This window comes from Balaenoptera physalus (assembly GCF_965194825.1).
Source record: "Balaenoptera physalus genome assembly, chromosome: 4".
NCBI lineage: Eukaryota > Metazoa > Chordata > Mammalia > Artiodactyla > Balaenopteridae > Balaenoptera > Balaenoptera physalus.
Window position 1 is genome coordinate 138,738,854 of NC_138891.1, and position 26,539 is coordinate 138,765,392.

Genomic DNA, 26,539 nt, shown 5'->3' on the forward strand with positions numbered 1-26,539 from the left:
AACAGAGGGCGAGAGGTGAGCCCTGAAGCAAACCAGGCCACGCCAAGGGCTGCTGAAAGCAGGAGCTCACAGAAGAGCTCAGGGCAGTCACGTGCTGCCCAGCACAGGTGCAGCCTCCCTGCTTCAGGCTGGCCCGGCAGCTCCCAGGGCCACCGCCCGGGGCCACCGTTCCATCCCGCAGCAGAGGCTGGGAGTGTGGAGCGTTAGTCCTGGGAAATGCATACAGAGCAGTGAAGGGGGGACAGAGAATATCACTTCTCATCTGATACTCCCTCCTATTACTTGAATGTTCTCAGCAAGTTAAAAGAAAACTTTTTTTAATGTACAAAACAAATATAAACTCTTTTGAAATATCCAAAACAAATGGACACTATTGTATCTTTTTTTAATTTTTAAAAAGTTTTTTTCCTGATTATTATTGAAGAGGGGAATTTCTGCCCATCTACCCCTTACTTTTCTCACTGATGGGACTTGTGCTCCTTTCCCAAAGATTATGATCTGCATTTTAGAGTAATGGTCTTAAACGATCTCTTCTGATGAAACAAAGGAAGGGCCAGTTTTTGGTTGACGTCATGCCTAGTGTGTGACAGTACAACTGTAAGCCTAAGTAAGAATATCATCATGGTGGGACAGGGTAGTGAGGATTAATGGAACCCAGTCGTCATTAGAAAGCATGAGTGCCAATGTCATACAACACAAGAACCTGCCAACAGCTGGGAGGACAGCTGGTGTAACCCTTCCAGTTCCTCAGGGGCAAGCTCTTTCTGGGCATCAGAAATCCAAGGCCAGAATAGATTAATTAGGTACAGGTTCCCATCAAGAGTTAAAGGCTACCTACAATCTCAGGACGAGCTTAAACACCAGGGAGAACAGTGAAGGACAGACTCCATCAGCTTCTGCTGGGTCTACTGGCCCGAGAACCCCAGGTGAGCAGGTTTCAAGGAGGAAACTGGCAGAAGCCTAACCAAGGATGGTCAGTCCATGGGTAACCTTGGTACTCATGGATGGTGGGTCTATGATCTGTATGGAGTTAGAAGGCTACCTTTTTCTGACTTAAATCCTCCAATAAATAAAAGCAAAATGTTTTAAGCCTGGTTACATGCACTGTTATATCAAAAAGTTATCAGAGCCTGTAAGTTTTGGCATAAAATCAAATAAAATGGGATGATATGAAAAACTTCAACCTTGTTGGCTCTGGCTAGTCATTACATCCTACAACTAGTAGTTAGTTTCAGTTAGTTTCAGATGTGTGCAGACGCCTCAGCAGCCACTTTGGGATTTGAGAAAGATTCAGGGAGGGCAGAGTGGGGGGATTACTTCAAATGAAAAAGTTCTGCTTTTATCTGCTTATAAAATGAACTATTTTAATGGATATTATATTTATTAAGATTAATATTTCAGAATGCTAACTGATAAGATTTCATTTAATAAAAGAGTCTCATTGCTTAGAATTGCGGCGGGAAGGAGTGGAATCTTTATTCTAAACAATGTTGTTCATTTTCTTGAGCTGTTTATGAGGAAACATTCACTGTAGTTTGTGAAATGAAGGATAAGATATAGTTTCCATCACCTTTAGAAAGGCTCCATTTCTCTGAGCCTGAATTTTCTCCTGCCTACGAGTGAGAGAGTAGACTGTCTCTTCAAAACAGACAATAAAAGACAAAGGAAATCCTTGTAAAAATTTTTTACTGAAATATAGTTAATTTACAGTATCATGTTAGTTTCAGGTGTACAGCAAAGTGATTCAGTTACACATATATATAAATATTCTTTTTTTACATTCTTTTCCATTATAGGTTATTACAAGACACTGAGTATGGTTCCCTGTGCTACACAATAGGTCCTTGTTGGTTATCTATTTTACATATAGTAGTGTGTATATTTGAATCCCAAACTCCTAATTTATCCCTCCACCCCTCCCCTTTGGTAACCGTAAGTTTGTTTTCTATGTCTATGAGTCTATTTCTGTTTTGTAAATAAGTTCATTTGTATCATTTGTTTAGATTCCACATATAAGCAATATCATATGATATTTGTCTTTGTCTGGCTTACTTCACTTAGTATGATAATCTCTAGGTCCATCCATGTTGCTGCAAATGGCATTACTTCATTCTTTTTCATGGCTGAGTAATATTCCATTGTGTGTGTGTATCTCACATCTTCTTTATCCATTCACCTGTTGATGGACACTTAGATTGCTTCCATGTCCTGGCAATTGTAAATAATGCTACAATGAACATGGGGAGCATGTGTCTTTTTGAATTATGTTTTTCTCTGGATATATGCTCAGGATTGGGATTGCAGGATCATATGGTAGCTCTGTTTTCAGTTTTTTAAGGAACCTCTATACTGTTCTCCGTAGTGGCTATACCAGTTTACATTCCCACCAACAGTGTAGGACGGTTCCTTTTTCTCCACACTCCCTCCAGCATGTGTAGACTTTTTGATGATGGCCATTCTGACTGGTGTGAGGTGGTACCTCATCGTAGTTTTGATGTGCATTTCTCTAATAACTAGTGATGTTGAGCACCTTTTCATGTGCCTTTTGGCCACCTGGTCTTATTTGGAGAAATGTCTTTTTAGATCTCCTGCCCATTTTTTGATTGGGTTGTTTGTTTTTCTGATATTGAGCTGTACGAGCTGCTTGTATACTTTGGAGACTAATCTCTTGTCAGTTGCATCATTTGCAAATATTTTCTCCCAGTCTGTAGGTTATCTTTTTGTTTATGGTTTCTTTTGCTGTGCAAAAGCTTTTAAGTTTAATTAGGTCCCATTTATTTATTTTTGTTTTTATTTCCTTTACTCTAGGAGATGGATCCAAAAAGATACTGTTGCAATTTATGTCAGAGAGTGTTCTATGTTTTCCTCTAGGAGTTTTATAGTAGCCGGTCTTACATTTAGGTCTTTAATCCATTTTGAGTTTATTTTTGTATATGGTGTTAGAGAATGTTCTAATTTCATTCTCTTACGTGTAGCTTTCCAGTTTTCCCAACACCTCTTATTGAAAAGACTGTGCTTTCTCTATTGTATGTTCTTGCCTTCTTTGTCATAGATTAATTTTTAAAAAAATAAATTTATTTATTTTATTTATTTTTGGCGGTGTTGGGTCTTCATTGCTGCACGCAGGCTTTCTCTAGTTGTAGCGAGCGGGGGTTACTCTTCATTGCGGTGCGCGGGCTTCTCATTGCAGTGGCTTCTCTTGTTGCAGAGCATGTGCTCTAGGCACGCGGGCTTCAGTAGTTGTGGCACGTGGGCTCAGTAGCTGTGGCTCGTGGGCTCCAGAGCACAGGCTCAGTAGTTGTGGCGCACGGGCTTAGCTGCTCTGTGGCATGTGGGATCTTCCTGGACCAGGGCTCAAACCCGTGTCCCCTGCATTGGCAGGTGGATTCTTAACCACTGCGCAACCAGGGAAGCCCTGTCGTAGATTAATTGACCATAGGTGCGTGGGTTTATTTCTGGGCTTCCTATCCTGTTCCATTGATCTATATTTCTGTTTTTGTGCCAGTACCATACTGTTTTGATTACTGTAGCTTTGTAGCATAGTCGACGGCAGGGAGCCTGATTCCTCCAGCTCTTGTTTTTCTTTCTCAAGATTGCTTTGGCTATTCAGGGTCTTTTGCGTTTCCATACAAACTTTAAAATTTTTTGTTCTATTTCTGTGAAAAATGCCATTGGTAATTTGATAGAAATTGCACTGAATCTGTAGATTGCCTTGGGTAGTATGGTCACTTTGACAATATTGATTCTTCCAATCCAAGAACATGGTATATCTTTCTACCTGTTCCTTTTATCTTCAATTTCTTTCTTCAGCGTCTTATAGTTTTTGGAGTACAAGTCTTTTGCTTCCTTAGGTAGTTTATTCCTAGGTATTTTATTGTTTTTGATGGAATGGTAAAAGGGATTGTTTCCTTAATTTCTCTTTCTGAACTTTCATTGTTAATGTACAAAAATACAACAGATTTCTGTGTGTTAATTCTGCATCCTGCAACTTTACTGAATTCATTGATGAGCTCAAGTAGTTTTCTGGTAGTGTCTTTATGATTTTCTGTGTATAGTATCATGTCATCTGCAAACAGTGAGTTTTACTTCTTCTTTTCCAATTTGGATTCCTTTTATTTCTTTTCCTTCTGATTGCTGTGGCTAGGACTTCCAAAACTATCTTGAATAAAAGTGGAGAGAGTGGACATCCTTGTCTTGTTCCTGATCTTAGAGGAAATGTTTTCAGCTTTTCACCAGTGAGTATGATGTAAGCTGTGCTTTATCATATACGGCCTTTATTATGTTGAGGTAGGCTCCTTCTATGCCCGCTTTCTGGAGAGTTTTTGAATCTTACCAAAAGCTTTTTCTACATCTATTGAGATGATCATGTGGTTTTCATTCTTCAATTTGTTAATGTGGTGTATCACAGTGATTGATTTGTGGATACTGAAAAATCCTTGCATCCCTGGGATAAATCCCAACTGATCATGCATGGTGTCTGATCCTTTTAATGTATTGTTGGATTCGGTTTGCTAGTATTTTGTTGAGGATTTTGCGTCTATGTTCATCAGTGATAGTGGCCTGTAATTTTCTTTTTTGCGTGGTATCTTTATCTGGTTTTGGTATCAAGGTGATGGTGGACTCATAGATTGAAAGTGTTCCTTCCTCTGCAATTTTTTGGAATAGTTTCAGAAGGATAAGTGTTAACTCTTCTCTACATGTTTGCTAGAATTCTCCTGTGAAGCCATCTGGTCCTGGACTTTTGTTTTTTGGGAGTTTTTAAATCACAGATTCAATTTCAGTACTTGTAATTGGTCTGTTCATATTTTCTATTTCTTCCTGGTTCAGTCTTGGGAAACTGTACCTTTCTAAGAAATGGATAAAGCAATCTTTTAAAGAGCTTCTCACCATATAAATGTGCCCAGAAAGTCCTGTGTGCAAGTAGAGGACAGTAGTTGAAATTGATAGGCATTCTTCACTTCACAAAAGTATTTTACAAAAAATTGTACCTTTACCTGACTGTGCCTATATGGAAAAGTATCTGAAAAGAGCCAGGACCCCAAGGCCAGAGAGCAACAGTGTACAGCTCGCTGGGTCTACCACCCCACGCAGGAGTTCAGACAGGCCTAAAGCAAGTCACTGCATGAACTGACCTCTCCCTAAACCCTCCATCCAAACAGGCCAAAGTTTATTTCTGAGCTTTGGAACGTTGTGCTTTTCTTGTTGGCATAATACCATCAGTTGTTGATTTGCTAATAATGCTCTTCTGCAACAGTCTGGGCTTCATGTGCTCACTGGGAGGGGAAGCAGGTCAGCCCACTTGGCCGATGGCTAACGAGTAAGTCTGTTCTCCCAAAAGAAGTCGAAGCCTAGAACCCTAACTGGGGGAGGGGGTGGTGTCACAGATTTGTCTGGTAAATGAAGTGCATTTACAGATAACAACTGCCGATTAAAATCTTTGAATGAAATGAAGACATATTCAGAGCGAGGGGGTTAAAAATTCCCAAAGTGGAGCTGAGATGAAAAAGGAAAGCAAATAGAAAACTGGCTTCAACTTACAACTTTTCTGGAACCTGCCTGTGCTAAGAGGGCAGATGACAATCCAAGAGGCCTGGAGAGCACACGGGGGCAGAGGTGCAGGGAGAGTGACAGGAGTGAGAGGGGGCCAAGGATGGATGTCAGGGAGGATATCAGAGAGTCTGGTTGGCTGAGCCCGGAGGATGGTGGGGAGGGAGAGGGCGCCGGTTTTAGAGTCGCAGGGCCAGGGAGGGGGAGGTAAGCAGGACAGTAGCAATTAAGCTCCTGGCAAGTTGAGAGCGGGGACCCTCTCTAAGGAGGGTCGCCTAGACTGGACATGTGTAGAAGAGAGCAGCTGGGCTCTGCCAAGTCAGGCTGGGGCAGCAGTGGGGAGGGGGTCAGAGAGGTGGAATGACGGGATGAGACGGGTGCTGCAGACTCCCCAGCCTGCGAGCAGCACAGCGAGCAGCTCAGCGCTGGGGGACAACCACTGCAGGGGTGGGTGGCGTCAAAGACTGCAGGCTTCGGCCCACGGAGAGGGCACTGCGGGCTGCACAGGCTGAACCCAGGACCACACAAGGCCAGAGGTCTGGACTGTGGTCTCGGCATCAAGAAGAAGGCGGAGGAAAACCCAACCACCCTGCCAGAGTCAGAGCAGCCTGCAGGGGGAGGGGAGTGTCAAGGGTGTCCCTGACATGCTGAGACTTGTCCCGAGTCTAGACATGGACACGCCCACAGGGGCCAGGCAGGCGTCACTAATGCTCAGGCCAGGACAGAATCTGCTGCAACAAACACCAAACGGAGAACTAACGAACACTCTGACTGCATCCCAGGGTTCAAACGGCATTGGACGACTCTGAAAATACTTCTCATGCATTATATAAGGGTTGGGCTATGACTGAGGGGACAAGCCTTTTCAGGAGTATTAGATAATTAGTGAGAAAAAACACCCACTTAAGGTTCAGATGACTGCGTTCCTTAATGGGTTCATACCTCCCACAAAGTTACCTTGAGATCCCTCCTAGCTCAAAGTTCTACCCTAAGAATTTGCACCAGCATTCAACTATAACTGACCGTTCATGTATCAAGAATCCAGCAGAACAAAGTAGAACAGTTAGGCTGCTTTTTTTCATACCATTCTAACTTTGCAATTTTTCTTCATAATAGTGAACTGGCATATAAAGGATTTTTCCTCTTTAAACTTTTCTTTTTTTAAACAAGAAATTACATGAAAGTCAAACAAGACAAAACGCAAACCTAGAAGTTCTTGTGGTAACAGTAATCAGCCCACCGTGCATAAATCCTTTATCACTGTAACCTGGCTATGCTGGACAGTAAATCTCCCGTTTATACTTTTCACGACCATAATATATAAGTGTCATTTTCGTGAGTACATGTGCCAGGATTTCAGAATGTAAAACATTCTGAATTTATAAAAACAAATGAACTATATTTACATTGCAAAAAGATTTACCGTAGGGTTCTTTTAGCCAATAAGCTCTAGTACATTGAAAATATAATGTAATTTAGAATGCATTTGAGTCAAACTTTTGGTTCAAGAACACATCTACTGCACCAAGCAAAGAAGTACATGACAAAGCCCAAGCCACACCCAGCCTGCAGTGCCCAAAATGCTGTCATCTCTATATGCTCTCCTGGGTCCCTGGCCTCCATTCTCCAAGTTCACCATGGGAAGACATCCAGCAATCTGTACAGCATCTGATAAGCCCTTACTATCTGTAAGGTGCATCATTTGTAAGGTGCATGAACAACATGATTAACATCAAGGCAGACAGAGCAATTCTAAGTGCAAACTGAGATCGTGGAAAAGCGTAAGGATACCACCACCTACCATTTGACCCCTACTTCAGGTCAAACCTATAGTAAATGTCTTGAAACTTTCTCTCGTTTAATTCTCGCAACAAAGCCTCTGAGCAGGTATCAGCCCCATCCTCCGGATGAGAATTAAGACCTGGAGAAGGCACACAGAGTTCCAGGCTTGGGAATAAAAAGACGTGATTCCAAATATTCACTCTTACATCAATGCCTTTGACATGTCACTGAATTCTCTGAGCCTCAGTCTTCTCATGCATAAAATGGGAGAGAAATGCCATCTCTTCAGTATTTGTGAGGATTAAAGCAGTCTGTGTGTTGGAAAGGGCTGTACTGGTACCATGTTATCATAAAACAGTAACAGTTAAGTGTTCTCTTCCTCAAAATTTCCAGGAATTTTCCCTGGAAATACTGAAGCAGGGAATTTTTTTTCACATTCCTGATTGCCCTGTATCATATATGGGGCTTTGGAAACACGAATTAACTTTCTGGATTCAATGAGTCGTCTCAGGGAGAAGGTGGCATTGCTCAAGCTCTGAGGAAGGTCTCCTGTCTCTGAGCTGTGCAAATTGTGACAAAGACTCTGGGGAATCAAATTTTGGACAATTTTCTATTTCTGAGTTAGAAGATAACCATATATACAGGAATTCTGAAGTCCCTGTTCCCACATTTATTTGAACCATTCTCTTATGAATGACCATCCTAGGGACTTCCCTGGTGGCGCAGTGGTTAAGAATCTGCCCGCCAAAGCACGGGACACGGGTTCGAGCCCTGGTCCAGAAAGATCCCACATGCCATGGAGCAACTAAGCCCGTGTGCCACAACTGCTGAGCCTGTGCTCTAGAGCCCATAAGCCACAACTACTGAGCCTGTGTGCCACAACTACTGAGCCCGTGTGCCACAACTACTGAAGCATGCGCGCCTAAAGCCCATGCCCCGCAACGAGAAGCCACCGCAATGAGACGCCCGTGCAGCGCAACGAAGAGTAGCCACCACTCACCGCAACTAGGGAAAGCCCATGTGCAGCAATGAAGACCCAACACAGCCAAAAATAAATAAATAAACTTATTTAAAGAAAAAGAATGACCGTCCTAAAGCAAATACAAGTAATGGGGGGGGGGGGCGGTCATGTGTAGCTGTGGGGATACATCAAAATAAGAATCTTACCAGCATCTGTCTAGAATTTATGTCTAGAATATTATTTATAATTACAAAGCAAAATCTGTACTATACCTATAAGACAATAGTTTTCCTTTTCTGATCAATGCATTCATAAAACCATTAGTCACAAATTTTGCTTAAAGTCTATGTTTTAAGTCTTCAACTATCATTTAATAAAGTTTCTGAGCACCTACCAAGTGGCAGGTTCTGAAAGGTCTAGGAATACAAATATAAACAAATTATTTTAGTTACGCCAACTCAGAGAACAAATTAATTACAACACAAGTTAATTAGTGCAATGATTGCGGTATATATAAAGTATGCTGGTAACCCATTATAGGTCACTATAGTTACAGAAAACAATCCCGTGTTAGTCTTTCTTTTCTCTGACCACTGGAATTTCCTGGCATTCTTTTTCATCACAACCTCACTTTCTGGTTAAAGTTACTTTTCTCATAAGGACTTTTCTAAAATTTAAATATTAAATTTGGGAATTACTATAAGCCTCTAGTGAGAGTTTTTATAACAGAAATTAGAACACACACTTCTAAGCAACACGTATGTCAAAGAAAAAGATCATAATGGAAACTAGAAGAAATTTAAGTTAACAATCATAAAAATACTATGAATCAAATAAGAGGGACAGGGCAGTGGAGCTTTTTTTTGGGGTCTTCCCACATTCCCACAGAACGTGAGGCTGCTAAACCATGAAGCCGCGGCACCATCTTTTGGAACAGCACCTTCTGCCAGCATCCAGGCAGTGATTCGACTTCTTCCAATCTCTCCCTCTCTCCTGGTCCCCTGCTCCTTTCCTGTAGAACCTGGGTGGGATTTCAAGGGTGTCTGCTTTATAATAATTCACCAACCTATTAAAAACAAAAACTTACAGGATGCAACTAAAGTTGTACTTAGAGAAAAGTGTCTGCATTTTAAAAAGATAGCTACCATTTAGTAAGCTAAACAGCCAATTTATGAAGCTAAAAAACGAAAACAGGGACTTCCCTGGTGGTCCAGTGGTTACGACTCTGCGTTTCCACTGCAAGGGGCATGCGTTCAATCCCTAGTCAGGGAACTAAGACCCTGCATGCTGCAAGGCTTGGCCAAAACAAAAAAACAAACAAAAAAACTGAAAACAAACAAACAAAAAACACAGGAGAAGAGCAGAATAAACCTAAGGCAAAGAAAATAAATATTCTGGGAAGAGAATATAGCAAAGTCACTTAAAAAAAAAAATCACAAAAAGAAAATTACAGACCAATATCACTGATGAATATAGATGCAAAAATCCTCAACAAAATACTAGCAAACAGAATCCAACAACACATTAAAAGGATCATACACCACGATCAAGTGGGATTTATCCCAGGGATGCAAGGATTCTTCAATATATGCAAATCAATCAATGTGATACACCACAGTAACAAATTGAAGAATAAAAACCATATGATCATCTCAATAGACGCAGAAAAAGCTTTCGACAAAATTCAACACCCATTTATGATAAAAACTCTCCAGAAAGTGGGCGTAGAGGGAACCTACCTCAACATAATAAAGGCCATATACGACAAACCCGCAGCAAACATCATTGTCAACGGTGAAAAACTGAAAGAATTTCCTCTAAGATCAGGAACGAGACAAGGATGTCCACTCTCACCACTATTATTCAACATAGTTTTGGAAGTTCTAGCCTCGGCAATCAGAGAAGAAAAAGAAATAAAACGAATACAAATTGAAAATGAAGAAGTAAAACTGTCACTGTTTGCAGACGACATGATACTATACATAGAGAATCCTAAAACTGCCACCAGAAAACTACCAGAGCTGATCAATGAATTTGGTAAAGTTTCAGGATACAAAATTAATGCACAGAAATCTCTTGCATTCCTATACACTAACGATGAAAAATATGAAAGAGAAATTATGAAAACACTCCCATTTACCACTGCAACAAAAAGAATAAAATACCTAGGAATAAACCTACCTAGGGAGACAAAAGACCTGTATGCAGAAAACTATAAGACACTGATGAAAGAAATTAAAGATGATACCAACAGATGGAGAGATATACCATGTTCTTGGATTGGAAGAATCAATATTGTGAAAATGACTATACTACCCAAAGCAACCTATAGACTCAATGCAATCCCCATCAAATTACCAATGGCATTTTTTACGGAACTAGAACAAATCCTCTTAAAATTTGTATGGAGACACAAAAGACCCCGAATAGCCAAAGCAGTCTTGAGGGAAAAAAACGGAGCTGGAGGAATCAGACTCCCTGACTTCAGACTATACTACAAAGCTACAGTAATCAAGACAATATGGTACTGGCACAAAAACAGAAACATAGATCAATGGAACAAGATAGAAAGCCCAGAGATAAACCCACGCACCTATGGTCAACTAATCTATGACAAAGGAGGCAAAGATATACAATGGAGAAAAGACAGCCTCTTCAATAAGTGGTGCTGGGAAAACTGGACAGCTACATGTAAAAGGATGAAATTAGAATACTCTCTAACACCATACACAAAAATAAACTCAAAATGGATTCGAGACCTAAATGTAAGACAGGACACTATAAAACTCTTGCAGGAAAACACAGGAAGAACACTCTTTGACATAAATCACAGCAAGATCTTTTTTGATCCACCTCCTAGAGTAATGGAAATAGAAACAAAAATAAACAAATGGGACCTAATGAAACTTCAAAGCTTTTGCACAGCAAAGGAAACCATAAACAAGACGAAAAGACAACCCTCAGAATGGGAGAGAATATTTGCAAACGAATCAACGGACAAAGGATTAATCTCCAAAATACATAAACAGCTCATGCAGCTCAATATTAAAGAAACAAACAACCCAATCCAAAAATGGGCAGAAGACCTAAATAGACTTTTCTCCAAAGAAGATATACAGATGGCCAACAAACACATGAAAAGATGCTCAACATCACTAATTATTAGAGAAATGCAAATCAAAACTACAATGAGGTATCACCTCACACCAGTCAGAATGGGCATCATCAGAAAATCTACAAACAACAAATGCTGGAGAGGGTGTGGAGAAAAGGGAACCCTCTTGCACTGTTGGTGGGAATGTAAACTGATACAGCCACTATGGAGAACAATATGGGGGTTCCTTAAAAAACTAAAAATAGAATTACCATATGATCCAGCAATCCCACTACTGGGCATATACCCAGAGAAAACCATAATTCAAAAAGACACATGCACCCCAATGTTCACTGCAGCACTATTTACAATAGCCAGGTCATGGAAGCAACCTAAATGCCCATCGACAGACAAATGGATAAAGCAGATGTGGTACATATATACAATGGAATATTACTCAGCCATAAAAAGGAACGAAATTGGGTCATTTGTTTAGACGTGGATGGATCTAGAGACTGTCATACAGAATGAAGTAAGCCAGAAAGAGAAAAACAAATATCGTATATTAACGCATGTATGTGGAACCTAGAAAAATGGTACAGATGAACCGGTTTGCAGGGCAGAAGTTGAGACACAGATGTAGAGGACAAACGTATGGACACCAAGGGGGGAAAACCACGGTGGGGTGGGGATGGTGGTGTGCTGAATTGGGAGATTGGGAGTGACATGTATACAATGATGTGTATAAAATTGATGACTGATTAAAAAAAAAACAAAAACACACTGTCAAGTGGGGGAGGGGCGTGAAGGAACAGAAGGGAACGTGGCCAGTGCTTTCCCCATCCACTTAGGCACCGGGGAGCCTCTTGGGCTCCTGGGCCTAAGCCTCTGCCCTGGGAGCCTCCCTCCTGCCAGGCAGAACCCGAGCTCCACCCCTGCACCCCTACCCGGGGCCCCACCCCTACACGCGGAGACCCCCGCTAATGTGCGGGGCCTAAACCCCACCCACACACCCCCACCAGGGCCCCACCTCCAAACTCTGGAAGCCCACACTCCAGAAGCCCTGCTTCCCACAGGCTGCCTCTCCCTTCCACGCAGGCCCTAAGCAGAGGCCCTGCCCCACGCTCGAACGTCAACCCCCACCTGCCTAGGCCCCGTCCCACCTTAAACCCCGCCCCTGCCTAAGTTCCACCCCCCGATCCCCCCACCCCCGCCTAAACTCTGCCCCCATAACCAAGGCTTTTTTCTTTTCTTTTCTTTTTTCCTCTTTTAGATCAGGGTTCTATTTTACCTTGTTGATTCATTGTTGTTGATTCTTTTATATTTTTATTCTCTCTAATAAGTCTTTTATTTTTCTAATTTTATTTTATTCTTTATACTTTGTTAGTGATCTATCTCTCCTTTTGGCTTGTTCCCCCCCCACCTTTTTTTCTTTTTTCTGCTGGGGTTTTATTTTACCTTGTTGCAATTGTTTCAACTATAGTTTTATTTTTCCTAATATATTTTTTATCTTTCTAATTTTATTTTGTTCTTTATTCTTTGATATCGTACTGCTCCTTTTTTCCTTTCTTTCTTCCTTTTTTTTTTTTTTTAACCACGCCACAAAGCTTGCAGGATCTTGGTTCCCAGGCCTGAGGTCAGGCCTGAGCTCCTGTGGTGGGAGCTCTGAGTCCAAACCACTGGACTAACAGCAAACCTCAGACCCCAGAGAATATCAATTGGAGTGAGGCCTCCTGGAAGTGCTCATCTCAGCACCAAGACCCAGCTCTATCTAACTGCCTGCAAACTCCAGTGCTGGACGTCTCAGGCCAAACCAGTAAGACAAGAATACAGCACCACCCATCAAAAAAAAAAAGAAACGACAAAAATACGTTACAGAAGAAGGAGCAAGGTAAAAACCTTCAAGACCAAATAAATGAAGATGAAATAGGCAACCTACCTGAAAAAGAACTCAGAGTAATGATAGTAAAGATAATCCAAAATCTCGGAAACAGAATGGAGAAAATACAAAAAACATTTAACAAAGATCTAGAAGAAAGAAAGCACAAACAAACAGTGATGAACAACACAACTACTGAAATTAAAAATATTCTAGAAGGAATCAATAACAGAATAACTGAGGCAGAAAAACGGATAAGTGAGCTGAAGATAAAATGGTGGAAATAACTGCCAGGAAGCAAAATAAAGAAAAAAGAATGAAAAGAATTGAGGACAGTCTCAGAGACCTCTGGGACAAAATTAAACACACCAACATTCGAATTATAGGGGTCCCAGAAAAAGAAGAAAAAAAAAAGGTCTGAGAAAATATTTGAAGAGATGATAGTCGAAAACTTCCCTAACATGGGAAAGGAAATAGTCAATCAAGTCCAGGAAGCACAGAGAGTACCATACAGGATAAACCCAAAGAGAAACACGCCGAGGCACAAATTAATCAAACTAGCAAAAATTAAATACAAAGAAAAATATTAAAAGCAGCGAGGAAAAAGCAACAAATAACAAACAAGGGAATCCCCATAAGGTTAACAGCTGAGTTTTCAGCAGAAACTCTGCAAGCAAGACGGGAGTGGCAAGACATATTTAAAGTGATGAAAGGGAAAAACCTACAACCAAGATTACTCTACCCAGCAAGGATCTCATTCAGATTCAATGGAGAAATTAAAACCTTTAAAGATAAGCAAAGGTAAGAGAATTCAGCACCACCAAATTAGCTTTACAACAAACGCTAAAGGAACTTCTCTAGGCAGGAAACACAAGAGAAGGAAAAGACCTACAAAAACAAACACAAAACAATTAAGAAAATGGTAATAGGAACATACATATCAATAATTAACTTAAAGGTAAATGGATTAAATGCTCCAACCAAAAGACATAGCCTGACGGAATGGATACAAAAACAAGACCTGTACATATGCTGTCTACAAGAGACCCACTTCAGACCTAGCAAACACGTACAGACTGAAAGTGAGGGGATGGAAAAAGATATTCCATGCAAATGGAAATCAAAAGAAAGCTGGAGTAGCAATTCTCACATCAGACAAAATAGACTTTAAAATAAAGACTACTACAAGAGACAAAGAAGGATGCTACATCATGATCAAGGGATCAATCCAAGAGGAAGATATAACAATTGTAGATACTTATGCACCCAACATAGGAGCACCTCAATACATAAGGTAAATGCTAACAGCCATAAAAGGGGAAATCGACAGTAACACAATCATAGTAGGGGACTTTAACACCCCACTTTCACCAATGGACAGATCATCCAAAATGAAAATAAATAAGGAAACACAAGCTTTAAATGATACATTACACAAGATGGACTTAATTGATATTTATAGGACATTCCATCCAAAAGCAACAGAATACACTTTCTTTTCAAGTGTTCATGGAACATTCTCCAAGGTAGATCATATCCTGGGTCACAAATCAAGCCTTGGTAAATTTAAGAAAATTGAAATCATATCAAGTATCTTTTCCGACCACGACGCTGAGACTAGATATCAATTACAGGAAAAAATCTGTAAAAAATACAAACACATGTTGGCTAAACAATATGCTACTAAATAACCAAGAGATCACTGAAGAAATCAAAGAGGAAATCAAAAAATACCTAGAAACAAATGACAATGAAAACACGACGACCCAAAACCTGTGGGATGCAGCAAAAGCAGTTCTAAGAGGGAAGTTTACAGCAATACAATCCTACCTCAAGAAACGAGAAAAATCTCAAATAAACAACCTAACCTTACACCTAAAGCAATTCGAGAAAGAAGAATTAAAAAAACCCCAAAGTTAGCAGAAGGAAAGAAATCATAAAGATCAGATCAGAAATAAATGAAAAAGAAATGAAGGAAACAATAACAAAGATCAATAAAACTAAAAGCTGGTTCTTTGAGAAGATAAACAAAATTGATAAACCATTAGCCAGACTCACCACGAAAAAAGGGAGAAGACTCAAATCAACAGACTTAGAAATGAAAAAGGAGAAGTTACAACTGACACTGCAGAAATACAAAGGATCATGAAAAATCACTACAAGCAACTATATACCAATAAAATGGACAACCTGGAAGAAATGGACAAATTCTTAGAAAAGCAGAACCTTCTGAGACTGAACCAGGAAGAAATAGAAAATATAAATGGACTAATCACAAGCCATGAAATTGAAACTGTAATGAAAAATCTTCCAACAAACAAAAGCCCAGGACCAGATGGCTTCACAGGCGAATTCTATCAAACATTTAGAGAAGAGCTAACACCTATCCTTCTCAAACTCTTCCAAAATATAGCAGAGGGAGAAACACTCCCAAACTCATTCTATGAGGGACCATCACCCTGATACCAAAACCAGACAAAGTAGTCACAAAAACAGAAAACTACAGGCCAATATCTCTGATGAACATAGATGCAAAAATCCTTAACAAAATACTAGCAAACAGAATCCAACAGCACATTAAAAGGATCATACACTATAATAAAGTGGGGTTTATCCTAGGAATGCAAGGATTCTTCAATATATGCAAATCAATGTGATACACCATATTAGCAAGTTGAAGCATAAAAACCATAGGATAATCTCAATAGATGCAGAAAAGTTTGTGACAAAATTCAACACCCATTTATGATAAAAACTCTCCAGAAACTAGGCATAGAGGGAACCCATCTCAACATAATAAAAGCCATATATGACAAACCCACAGCCAACATTATTCTCAATGGTGAAAAACTGAAACCACTCCCTCTAAGATCAGGAACAAGGCAAGGTTGCCCACTCTCCCCACTATTATTCAACATAGGTTTGGAAGTTTTAGCCACAGCAATCAGAGAAGAAAAAGAAATAAAAGGAATCCAAATCAGAAAAGAAGTAAAACTGTCACTGTTTGCAGATGACATGATACTATATATAGAGAATCCTAAAGATGCTACCAGAAAACTACTAGAGCTAATCAATGAATCTGGTAGAGTAGCAGGATACAAAATGAATGCACAGAAATCTCTTGCATTCCTATATATGCAAGAGATTTTTCATTCTTCATTCCTGATGAAAAATCTGAAAGAGAAATTAAGGAAACACTCCCATTCACCACTGCAACAAAACGAATAAAATACCTAGGAATAAACCTACCTAGGGAGACAAAAGACCTGTATGCAGAAAACTATTGCTGAACTAAGACACTGATGAAAGGAATTAAAGATGGCACAACCAAATGGAGAGATATACCATGTTCTTAGATTGGAAGAATCAATATTGTGAAAATGACTATACTACCAAAAGCAATCTACAGATTCAATGCAATCCCTATCAAATTACCAATGACATTTTTCACAGAACTACAAGAAAAAATTTCACAATTTGTATGGAAACACAAAAGACCCCGAATAGCCAAAACAATCTTGAGAAAGAAAAACGGAACTGGAGGAATCAGGCTCCTGTACTTCAGACTATACCACAAAGCTACAGTAATCAAGACAGTATGGTACTGGCACAAAACCATAAATATAGATCAACGGGACAGGATAGAAAGCCCAGAGATAAACCCACGCACAGATGGTCATCTTATCTTTGATAAAGGAGGCAAGAGTATACAATGGAGAAAAGACAGCCTCTTCAATAAGTGGTGCTGGGAAAACTGGACAGCTACATGTAAAAGAATGAAATTAGAACACTCCCTAACACCATACACAAAAATAAACTCAAAATGGATTGAAGACCTAAATGTAAGGCCAGACACTATAAAACTCTGAGAGGAAAACATAGGCAGAACACTCTATGACATAAATCACAGCAAGATCCTTTTTGACCCAGCTCCTAGAGAAATGGAAATAAAAACAAACAAATGGGACCTAATGAAACTTAAAAGCTTTTGCATAGCAAAGGAAACTATAAAAAAGACGAAAAGACAACCCTCAGAATGGGAGAAAATATTTGCAAATGAAGCAACTGACAAAGGATTAAGCTCCAAAATATACAAGCAGCTCATGCAGCTCAATATCTAAAAAACAAACAACCCAATCCAAAAATGGGCAGAACACCTAAATAGACATTTCTCCAAAGAAGATATACAGATGGCCAACAAACACATGAAAGGATGCTCAACATCACTAATCATTAGAGAAATGCAAATCAAAACTACAATGAGGTATCACCTCACACCAGTTAGAATGGCCATCATCAAAAAATCTACAAACAATAAATGCTGGAGAGGGTGTGGAGAAAAGGGAACCCTCTCGCACTGTTGGTGGGAATGTAAATTGATACAGCCACTATGGAAAACAGTATGGAGATTTCTTAAAAAACTAAAAATAGAACTACCATACAACCCAGCAATCCCACTACTGGGCATATACCCTGAGAAATCCATAATTCAAAAAGAGTCATGTAGGACTTCCCTGGTGGCAGAGTGGTTAAGAAACTGCCTGCTAATGTAGGGGACACGGGTTCGAGCCCTGATCCGGGAAGATCCCACATGCCGCGGAGCAACTAAGCCCATGAGCCACAACTACTAAGCCTGCTCTCTAGAGCCCGTGTGCCACAACGACTGAGCCCATGTGCCACAACTACTGAAGCCTGCACGCCTAGAGCCCATGCTCTGCAAAAAGGGAAGCCACCACAATGAGAAGCCTGCGCACCATAACGAAGAGTAGCCCCCGCTCGCTGCAACTAGAGGAAGCTCGCGTGCGGCAATGAAGACCCAATGCGGCCAAAGATAAATAAATAAATATATATATATTTTTTAAAAAAAGAGTCGTGTACCATAGTTTTCACTGCAGCTCTATTTACAATAGCCAGGACATGGAAGCAACCTAAGTGTCCATCGACAGATGAATGGACAAAGAAGATGTGGCACATATATACAATGGAATATTACTCAGCCATGAAAAGAAATGAAATTGAGTTATTTGTAGTGAGGTGGATGGACCTAGAGACTGTCATACGGAGTGAAGTCAGGAAGAGAAAAATAAATACCGTATGCTAACACATATATATGGAATCTAAAAATAAATGGTTCTGAAGACCCTAGGGGCAGGACAGGAATAAAGACACAGACGTAGAGAATTGACTTGAGGATACGGCGAGGGGCAAGGGTAAGTTGGGACAAAATGAGAGAGTGGCATGGACATATATACACTACCAAATGTGAAATAGCTAGCTAGTGGGAAGCAGCCGCATGGCACAGGGAGATCAGCTCAGTGCTTTGTGACCACCTAGAGGGGTGGGATAGGGAGGGTGGGAGGGAGGAGATATGGGGACATATGTATATGTATAGCTGATTCACTTTGTTATAAAGCAGAAACTAACACAACACTGTAAAGCAATTATACGCCAATAAAGATGTAAAAAAAAAAAAACATTAAAAACAAATCACTGTCAAATGAGATGAGCATGAGCCGCAGTGAAAGGCGGGGAAATAGAGTGAAAGAAGCCATTTCCTGGACTCAGACTGCGCCACAAACGTCTACCAGCTCCTGCTCACTTTGCTCGCACTGTCTGTTCCTTCCGATGGAAACAAACAGTGCCAGGTGGGGAGGGAGGCCCCGGCCCCGCACACAGCTTTCAAAAGTAGGCTGGAGCCTCACTTCCTCAATGAAGTTCCAGAAGGGCCCTCCCCCACCCCCAAACGACTACACCTTACTCTGAGCTCCCTCACACACCAGAGATGCACCCACTCGAGCACAAGTACGTTAGCACCTTTTGTTTTCTCTTTACCTACTTCTCTCCAGAACTGTAAGGAGATTCAGACACTGGCTGAATAAATCTGTTTTGATTAAATAACAGTCTGAAAAGAATGAGTTGATGAAGATGTGGTGATATGGAAAGGTATCCAAGGTAAGGATATACCGTTCAGCAAAAAGAACAAGTTTTGTGTATGTCTGCGTACGTGTCAGCGTACACGTGCAACTATTACTCACAGGAAATGTCTGGAATAGTACATAAACTGTCAGCAGATACGTCCAGGGACAGAAAAAGGGGTCAGAAAAAGGAAGAACTTGACTTTTCACTTTCCAGCCTTCTGTAAAATGTTATGTTTATATTTTTAAAAATTATTCAACTGTGATTTTTTTAAAAAAACACCACCACTTTGAATGAGCATCTTTTTCTAGGAAAAAACGCAAATGACAATTTTAAACCCAAGAATAACTTAGGGGGCTTCCCTGGTGGCGCAGTGGTTGAGAGTCCGCCTGCCAATGCAGGGGACACGGGTTCGAGCCCTGGTCTGGGAGGATCCCACGTGCCGCGGAGCAACTAGGCCCGTGAGCCACAACTACTGAGCCTGCGCGTCTGGAGCCTGTGCTCCGCAACAGGAGAGGCCGCGATAGTGAGAGGCCCGCGCACCGCGATGAAGAGTGGCCCCCGCTTGCCGCAACTGGAGAGAGCCCTCGCACAGAAACGAAGACCCAACACAGCTATAAACAAATAAATTAAAAAAAAAAAAAAGAATAACTTAGGTTCTCTGGTGTCCACAGAATCAAAACCATTTTCAAATGCTTCCACAACAACTAAGATACTGAAAAGCACAGGAACAGACTTGGCTGCACACGTTCCGAGGAGTCTCGTCACAGCAGCTTTTTAACTGAAATATTACAATGCTATTCATAGCACTCCTAGGAAACTAATAACTACTATTCCTACATAAAAAGCTCCTCCATTTCGCACAAAAATGGGCGCTCTAGGGCGGAGGTGTAATAAGAGTGTTGGCTGGACACGCTTTGCAATCTGATGAGCTGCGTTGGAATCCAGGCTGGGTGATCTGGGGCAAGTTCCTTAACTTGTCTAGGCCTCAGTTTCCTCGTTAGTAAAATGGGAGGGATGCTGCCAGGCTCACAAAGCCCTACACCAGTGTTTCCCGAGTCCCTCAGGTGGAACATAAGACTGTCGGTACATGGACAAACATGTTTCACTTGAATGACAAGCACTTAAAACCTGAGAACACAGGTGGCAGCCACCTCGAGCAAACCAGGACAATTACAGGTGCTGCGCTCTGGCAGGCCCATGGATGAGTCCGGGCTATAGCAACCGAATCTTTACCAATGCTGTTGAGATGTACTGAGAAAACTGAAAACTTGTATTTATTAGTCCCACCTGCCGCCAGCTGAGAGTGGAGAGGGTGAGAAAGACAGGACCCCCCTTGTACAACCATGGTGCAAGCTGGGCTTGAGACACGCGCTGTCTGCGGGCACTGAGACCTCGGAGGGTCCTTCCCTCTGGGGCTCCGGGAGCAGCCGACAGAGCTGGTTGCCTCCTCTGCCCATCCTTAACCACAGATGACGGAGTCCACCCAACACATGAGTCACGGCACGTGTTTCCAGGTGTATATTTTTGTCCAGTGATTAGATTTATTCATTTAATGACTTTTTTTGGCTTTAGAAAATATACAGTTGACCCTTGGACAACATGTGTTTACACTGTGTGGGCCCACGGTGGATTTTTTTCAATAAATATATTGGAAAAAGTTTTTGAGATTTGTGACGATTTGAAAAAAACTCACAAGAAAAACCATATAGCCTAGAAACATGGAAAAAATTAAGAAAAAGTTAGGTATGTCACGAATGCATAAAATATATGCAGATACTAGTCTATCTTTCCAAAGGCATAAGGTGAGTGAGTGATACTTAATATAAAATTAATGTGTAAGTTTTCTTACTGTTTCACAACTTTGCTTTCAAGCAATTACATTTCCATACAGTATGCCTCTGTGTAACTGAAGAAACTGTGTATCAGCCTATCATAACAGATAAGTTTTTTTAATGTAACAATGTTTCCAATACTGTATTGTGAATATGACTGTAATATTGTATGTGATAACAATTTTTTAATGATGCATTCATCGGTGTATAGGCTAGGCTACCACCAAGCAAACATACTGCCGCTCATTCATTATCAGGGCATGAACTGCTACACCTGTAAATAAATGTGAATTTATTTTTCATATTATCTCTTGATTTTTGATGTCTAGTGTTAGTAATACATATAGCATCTACAGTGTTTTGCATCATATAAGACAATATTGATGTAGGTACTGACAGATGAGTCACCTTGTAAAGAGACAAACTATGGTATTGATAAATACAGTACAATACTCTGTAAATGTATTTTTTCTTCCTTACAATTTTCTAAATAACATTTCCTTTTCTCTAGCTTACTTTATTGTAAGCATACAGTATATAATACATATAACACACAAAGTATGTGTTAACAGTGTATGTTATTGGTAAGGCTTCTGGTCAACAGTAGTCTATTGGTAGTCAAGTTTGGGGGGAGTCAAAAGTGGAACATAGATTTTCGACTGCACATGGGGTTGGCACCTCTGATCCTTGCGTTGTTCAAGGGTCAACTGTACACAGCAACCCTCTATTTAGGAGAAGTTACACAGGGTTTTCTTTCACAATAGCCATATGAGGTCTCCTTTTAAAATGCATTTAGTGTAAAATACATTAAGTGTAAAAGTGAAGACTGGGAAATACTGTCATAAGCCAACAGGTGAAGATTCTGTTCCTAATCCTGGCATGAAGGGATGTGGGCCGGATGGGCAGAGCTAATACCCCCTTCCACCCTGCCACCCACAAGGAGTGGTCCTGGCTGCGTTAAGACTTCCAGCTGGGTCAAATGGATGATTCCATCTCTTCAACTGTTTCGAATGTACTTTTCATTACTGGTACCATATATTAAACCACAGAAAACATTCCAGCATCTCAGCTGCTATAACATCTTTGAATGGAATCTGCTAACTTCTGAATGAAAATAATAAGTATTAAAGTTAAGTGTACATATCGCCTGTCACTGCCTCCCTCAATTCTTATTTTGATATTTTCCAAGCTACAAAAAAGTTATGAGAATACAAAGTAGAGGAAAAATTGGAACTGTCACACACCACTAGTGGAGTGTGAAGTTGTGCAGGTGCTTTGGAAAACAGTTTGGTAGGTCTTCAAAAAACTATACATAAAGTTACCATATCACCCAGCAAATCCACTCCTAGGTATATATCCAAGAGAAACGCAAACATATGTTCACACAAAAACTTGTACTAGAATGCTCATAGTAGCATTATTCATAACAGTCAAAAAGTGAAAACAACCCAAATGTCCATCAACAGATGAATGGACACATAAAATGTGACATATCCATACAACAGAATACTATTTAGCCATTAAAACAAATGAGGAACTGATACATGCTGCAACATGCATGAACATTGAACACATTATGCTAAGTGAAAGAAGCCAATCACAAAAGGCCACACACTGTATGATCCCATATACACGAAAGGTCCTAATTAGGCAAATCCACTGAGACAGAAAGTAGATCTGTGATTGCCAGGGGCTAAGAGGGAGAGGGAATGAGGAATGACTACTCATGGGTACAGGGTTTCTTTTGGGGGTGATAAAAATGTTCTAAAATTAGATGGTGGTGATGGTTGCACAACCCTGAATATATTAAAACCACTGAATTGTACACTTGAAAAGGGTGAATTTTATGGTATTAGATCTCAATAAAGAATACAAAGTAGACCCATATAACTTTCAACTAGAGTCACCAATTATTAATATTTTGGCACATTTGCTTTCTTTCTCCTCACATGTGCACACACACACAATATGGCTGGACCACTTAAAATTTAGTTATTGTGACACTTCACTCCTAAGCACTTCAGCATGTGGAGTATTCTCCCACATAACCAAAATATGAATATCACACTGGGGAAAACTAACACCAAAACAAAACTCATATTTAACATACAGCCCATATTCAAATTTATCAAAAATTAGGTACTGTATTTGGTTTTCAAATTCATCTCTTGAATCTAAAAAAATTCTTTTTAATGACACTGACATATTTGAAGAATCCAGGCCAATTACTGTACAGAATGTTTCTCAATATGAATATGCCTGTTTCCTTATGAACTAAGGGAAGTTAAGCATTTTTGGCAGGAAGGCTACATAGGTGAGTTGTATCCTTCTCAGTTTTTCATGGCAGAACCCTCTATTATTATGCCAGAACATGTCAATTTCATTAGTGGTGACAGTGATGGAAAGGTGGTATTCATTGTTGGTCTTGGTTAGGATGGTGACTATCAGATTCCTCCACTATAAAGGTAACTTTTCCCCTCTGTAATTAATAATCTGGAGATGACCAATTGAATCTGTGTAAGTATTAGGTTTCCACAAATATCTTGCACCGAAAGGCTTTAGCGTCCCTTTTGAGAGCTCCCTGCATTCACGTGACCAACCACTACTCTCAATTTTATTCCACAGAGTGTGAGAGCTGGCTGTGATTTCAACCCTGGCTGCACATCAGAATCACTGGTGTCTCTGGGTGTGAGACCCCAATTAGCGTATTTTTAAATTCCCCTGAGTGATGGATTCTGATGTACAGCAAGGGTTGAGATTCCCCGAGTTAGAGGTAAAGGAACCTTGCATCCTCATTTGGCAAATAAGGAAACTGACGCCCTAAGAGGTTAAGTAGCCAGTGGCACAAAACTTGTTAACGGCATAGTTAACATTATTTTGGACTTGCATTTTAATATGCTATTCCTTCTGTACCTTATGAAAACAACAAAACCAGAGAAATGAATAACTTTTGTATGGTGTTAAAGCTGAGCACGGCCTAAAGTGCGTATTTCTGCTTCCAAGGTTAATTCTGCCTTTCTGGCCTTAGACCTTTGCACTGAACTTAGAAATGAGGAACGGGGCGTTTGGTCATCAAGCTCCTCCGCCCTCAGTGCACATGGCGACAACTCAAGCCCGGGGGCCCAAGGCCGAGCTGGATGTTCAAGGGGCCCGACGGTTAGCGCTGCAGCCCTGGGGCCAGCCTCTCGGCCCTGCATGCCTCCCCAACCGCGGCGGCGACGCCGGCGGGGGCCGCTCTCAGAGCAGCCAGCCGCTAAAGCGAGACGCACCTGGCAGGGATGCACCTGGTTGGTCCGCACCTGACCGGGACTTACCTGGAGGTGCGCCCTGCCCCGCCCAGGAAAACCCAGAAGTATGCGGGACCTGGGAGACAACAGAACCTGCAGGCACACCCACCCCTACTTACCCCGGCGTGATAAACCTTGTTCGCTCTTTTAACCTTAATGTCCAGAGCGGTCCCCATCTCGAATACTCCGTTTCGGGAACCACTTCCTGCCGCGCGTGACCCAAGGGAAAGGAGGGCACCACCCCCCTCCGTCCGGGGTCCCGCCCTTTTCTTCTCTCCACCAGCAGTTGCGACACGTGACCCCGCGCCTGACGCCTGTTCGACTCCCCCGCCTTCCTCCTTCCGGTGCAGGGGCGGGCCTTAGCGCTTGCCGAAGAATGTCAGTCTTCGCCCCGCCGGCCAGGAAGGGCGGGACAGGATTAACCCCACCCCTTCCGTAAAGATAGTCGTTAACACCGGAAATACCCTTCTGCTCGCCCATTTACTAGAGGGAGGGGGAAACTCGGCTCTCCCAGCGTGCCCCGCGGCAGGGGGCGGTGTCAGGGACGCGTTGCGGGCGCAGCCCGTACCTAGAGGCTGAGGCTCCCGTCAGGCTGTGCGGTGCAAAGAGGCGTTGCGCTGTTGAGTTGGCTTTAAGGCGGTGATAACTGGGGGCTGCCTTCCCTTCCAATCCCTTCCTCTCGTCGTCTCTCGTCCTCCCTCGCTTTCTTTCGGGGGCTCTGAAGACGGAGGCCTTGTGTCCGTCCTCGGCTAGGCAGTTCTCCTTGCCCGTTCCGCGGCCCCGCGCTCCCTGCCTGCAAAAGCGTGGATTGGCGGGCGGCTCGGCCGCCCCGCCCCCGCCGCCGGGCCGGGGGCCAAGGTCTCGGGGAGCGCGGGTGACCTCGCCCAGCCTCGCAGGGCCGCGGGGGCTTGTGGGTACTCCCCCGGCGCGCGCCCTGGAATGGGGTGTTGAATATTCATATTCGTGCGCAGAATGTGGGGAGGCGCGGCTCGCAGGCCCTGGGTCCCGGCAGTGCATGGAAATGAAAACCTCAAAGCAGAAACGGTCCTACCTAGTGTTCCTTTTATTCCCAGCAAGAGCTGACTAGACACAAGGAGTACATTGCTTTGTGGGAGGATTGCCTCCAGACAGGGCAGCAGTACGGTGCTAGGCAACATGCTACGTTGATTGAAATAAAATCCCTTGTCAATGTTTTAAACAAGAACTTTTCTAATAAGCAGAGAGGTAAATTTTCATTGTTTTGGTAGCTGACTTAATACAGTGCTTTTTGTTTATTTAAAATTCTTTGATTCTGATATTTGTTTTTTTAAGTGCGTTACTTTTAGGATTACATGAGAATTTTTCCGTAAAACGGTATCCTGAATTAGTATCACGAGTGCCTCTCTTGGGAATGTAAGGTACTTTACAGGACAACAGTGATGGTGCTATAGCTACAATTGCTTTTGAAGGTTGATACATTGGTGTTTCCCAATATTCAGTTTTCAGTTCCTCTGTGCCCTCGGGGCTTCGTCTCGGTCTTGGATACCTTCCTGACAGCTCAAACTCAGCAATTCTAAAACAGTTCATTAGGGACTTAATAATCACTGTCTAGTCTTATTTGCAATTCAAGACGTGGATCCCTCTCCACCAGACTCACCCATCATTTCCAAATGGTAAAATGTCAATCTCAGTAGACAAAGCAGGGAGACAGGAAAAGAAACACCTTACAAGGAACCACATTCCAGACTTGTTTGCTTCAGCAAACCTGCTTTATACTTATTTTGTAACAGAACATTTCTTGTTCGTTGAGGACAAGTGTGCTGTATTTCACTCATCTATGTAGGTTGCACACAATCTTTCTGGAATGCTGGTGCACTGCAAAGAGCTTTAGTTCCGGCAGTTATAAGTGTAAACAGTTTGTTGACCCTCTCCGTGTGATGGCTTCCAAACATAAGAACAGTCCATTTTTCTCCAATCGCTGCTCTTTTGAATCTTTTCTATCCCTTCACCACACCTTAGGTGATACTGTTCTGGTCAATTCAGTTACTAAAACTCAGACCCTGTCAGAGTGTTGATCTCATGGCTTGAGTGGGGTCCTAGATTCTTAGGGTGCTAAGGTACAAGTCATGGTTCTGGCTCTCAGACACTTCCTCAACATCCTCTTGAAGGCCTGGCTTCTTCTGTGTTGAGGCAAGTTTCTCTTAACTGGCCACTGCTAGAGTTCTCTCTTAGTTGATCCCTGCTTCTCTGGATAACTGG

The 26,539-nt window shown here is 41.7% G+C and overlaps 1 protein-coding gene across 1 annotated transcript in view; it reads right to left on the bottom strand.

Annotated features, from left to right (window-relative positions):
• The window catches only part of VPS26C (VPS26 endosomal protein sorting factor C), a 52,551-nt gene extending 27,407 nt beyond the window's left edge, over positions 1–25,144 (bottom strand). The window contains exon 1 of the mRNA XM_082458878.1: positions 24,421–25,144. Coding sequence (XP_082315004.1) covers positions 24,421–24,477 — 57 coding nt within the window. The 5' untranslated portion in view covers positions 24,478–25,144. The remainder of the gene's footprint in view (positions 1–24,420) is intronic.
• Positions 25,145–26,539: the final 1,395 nt, after the last annotated feature.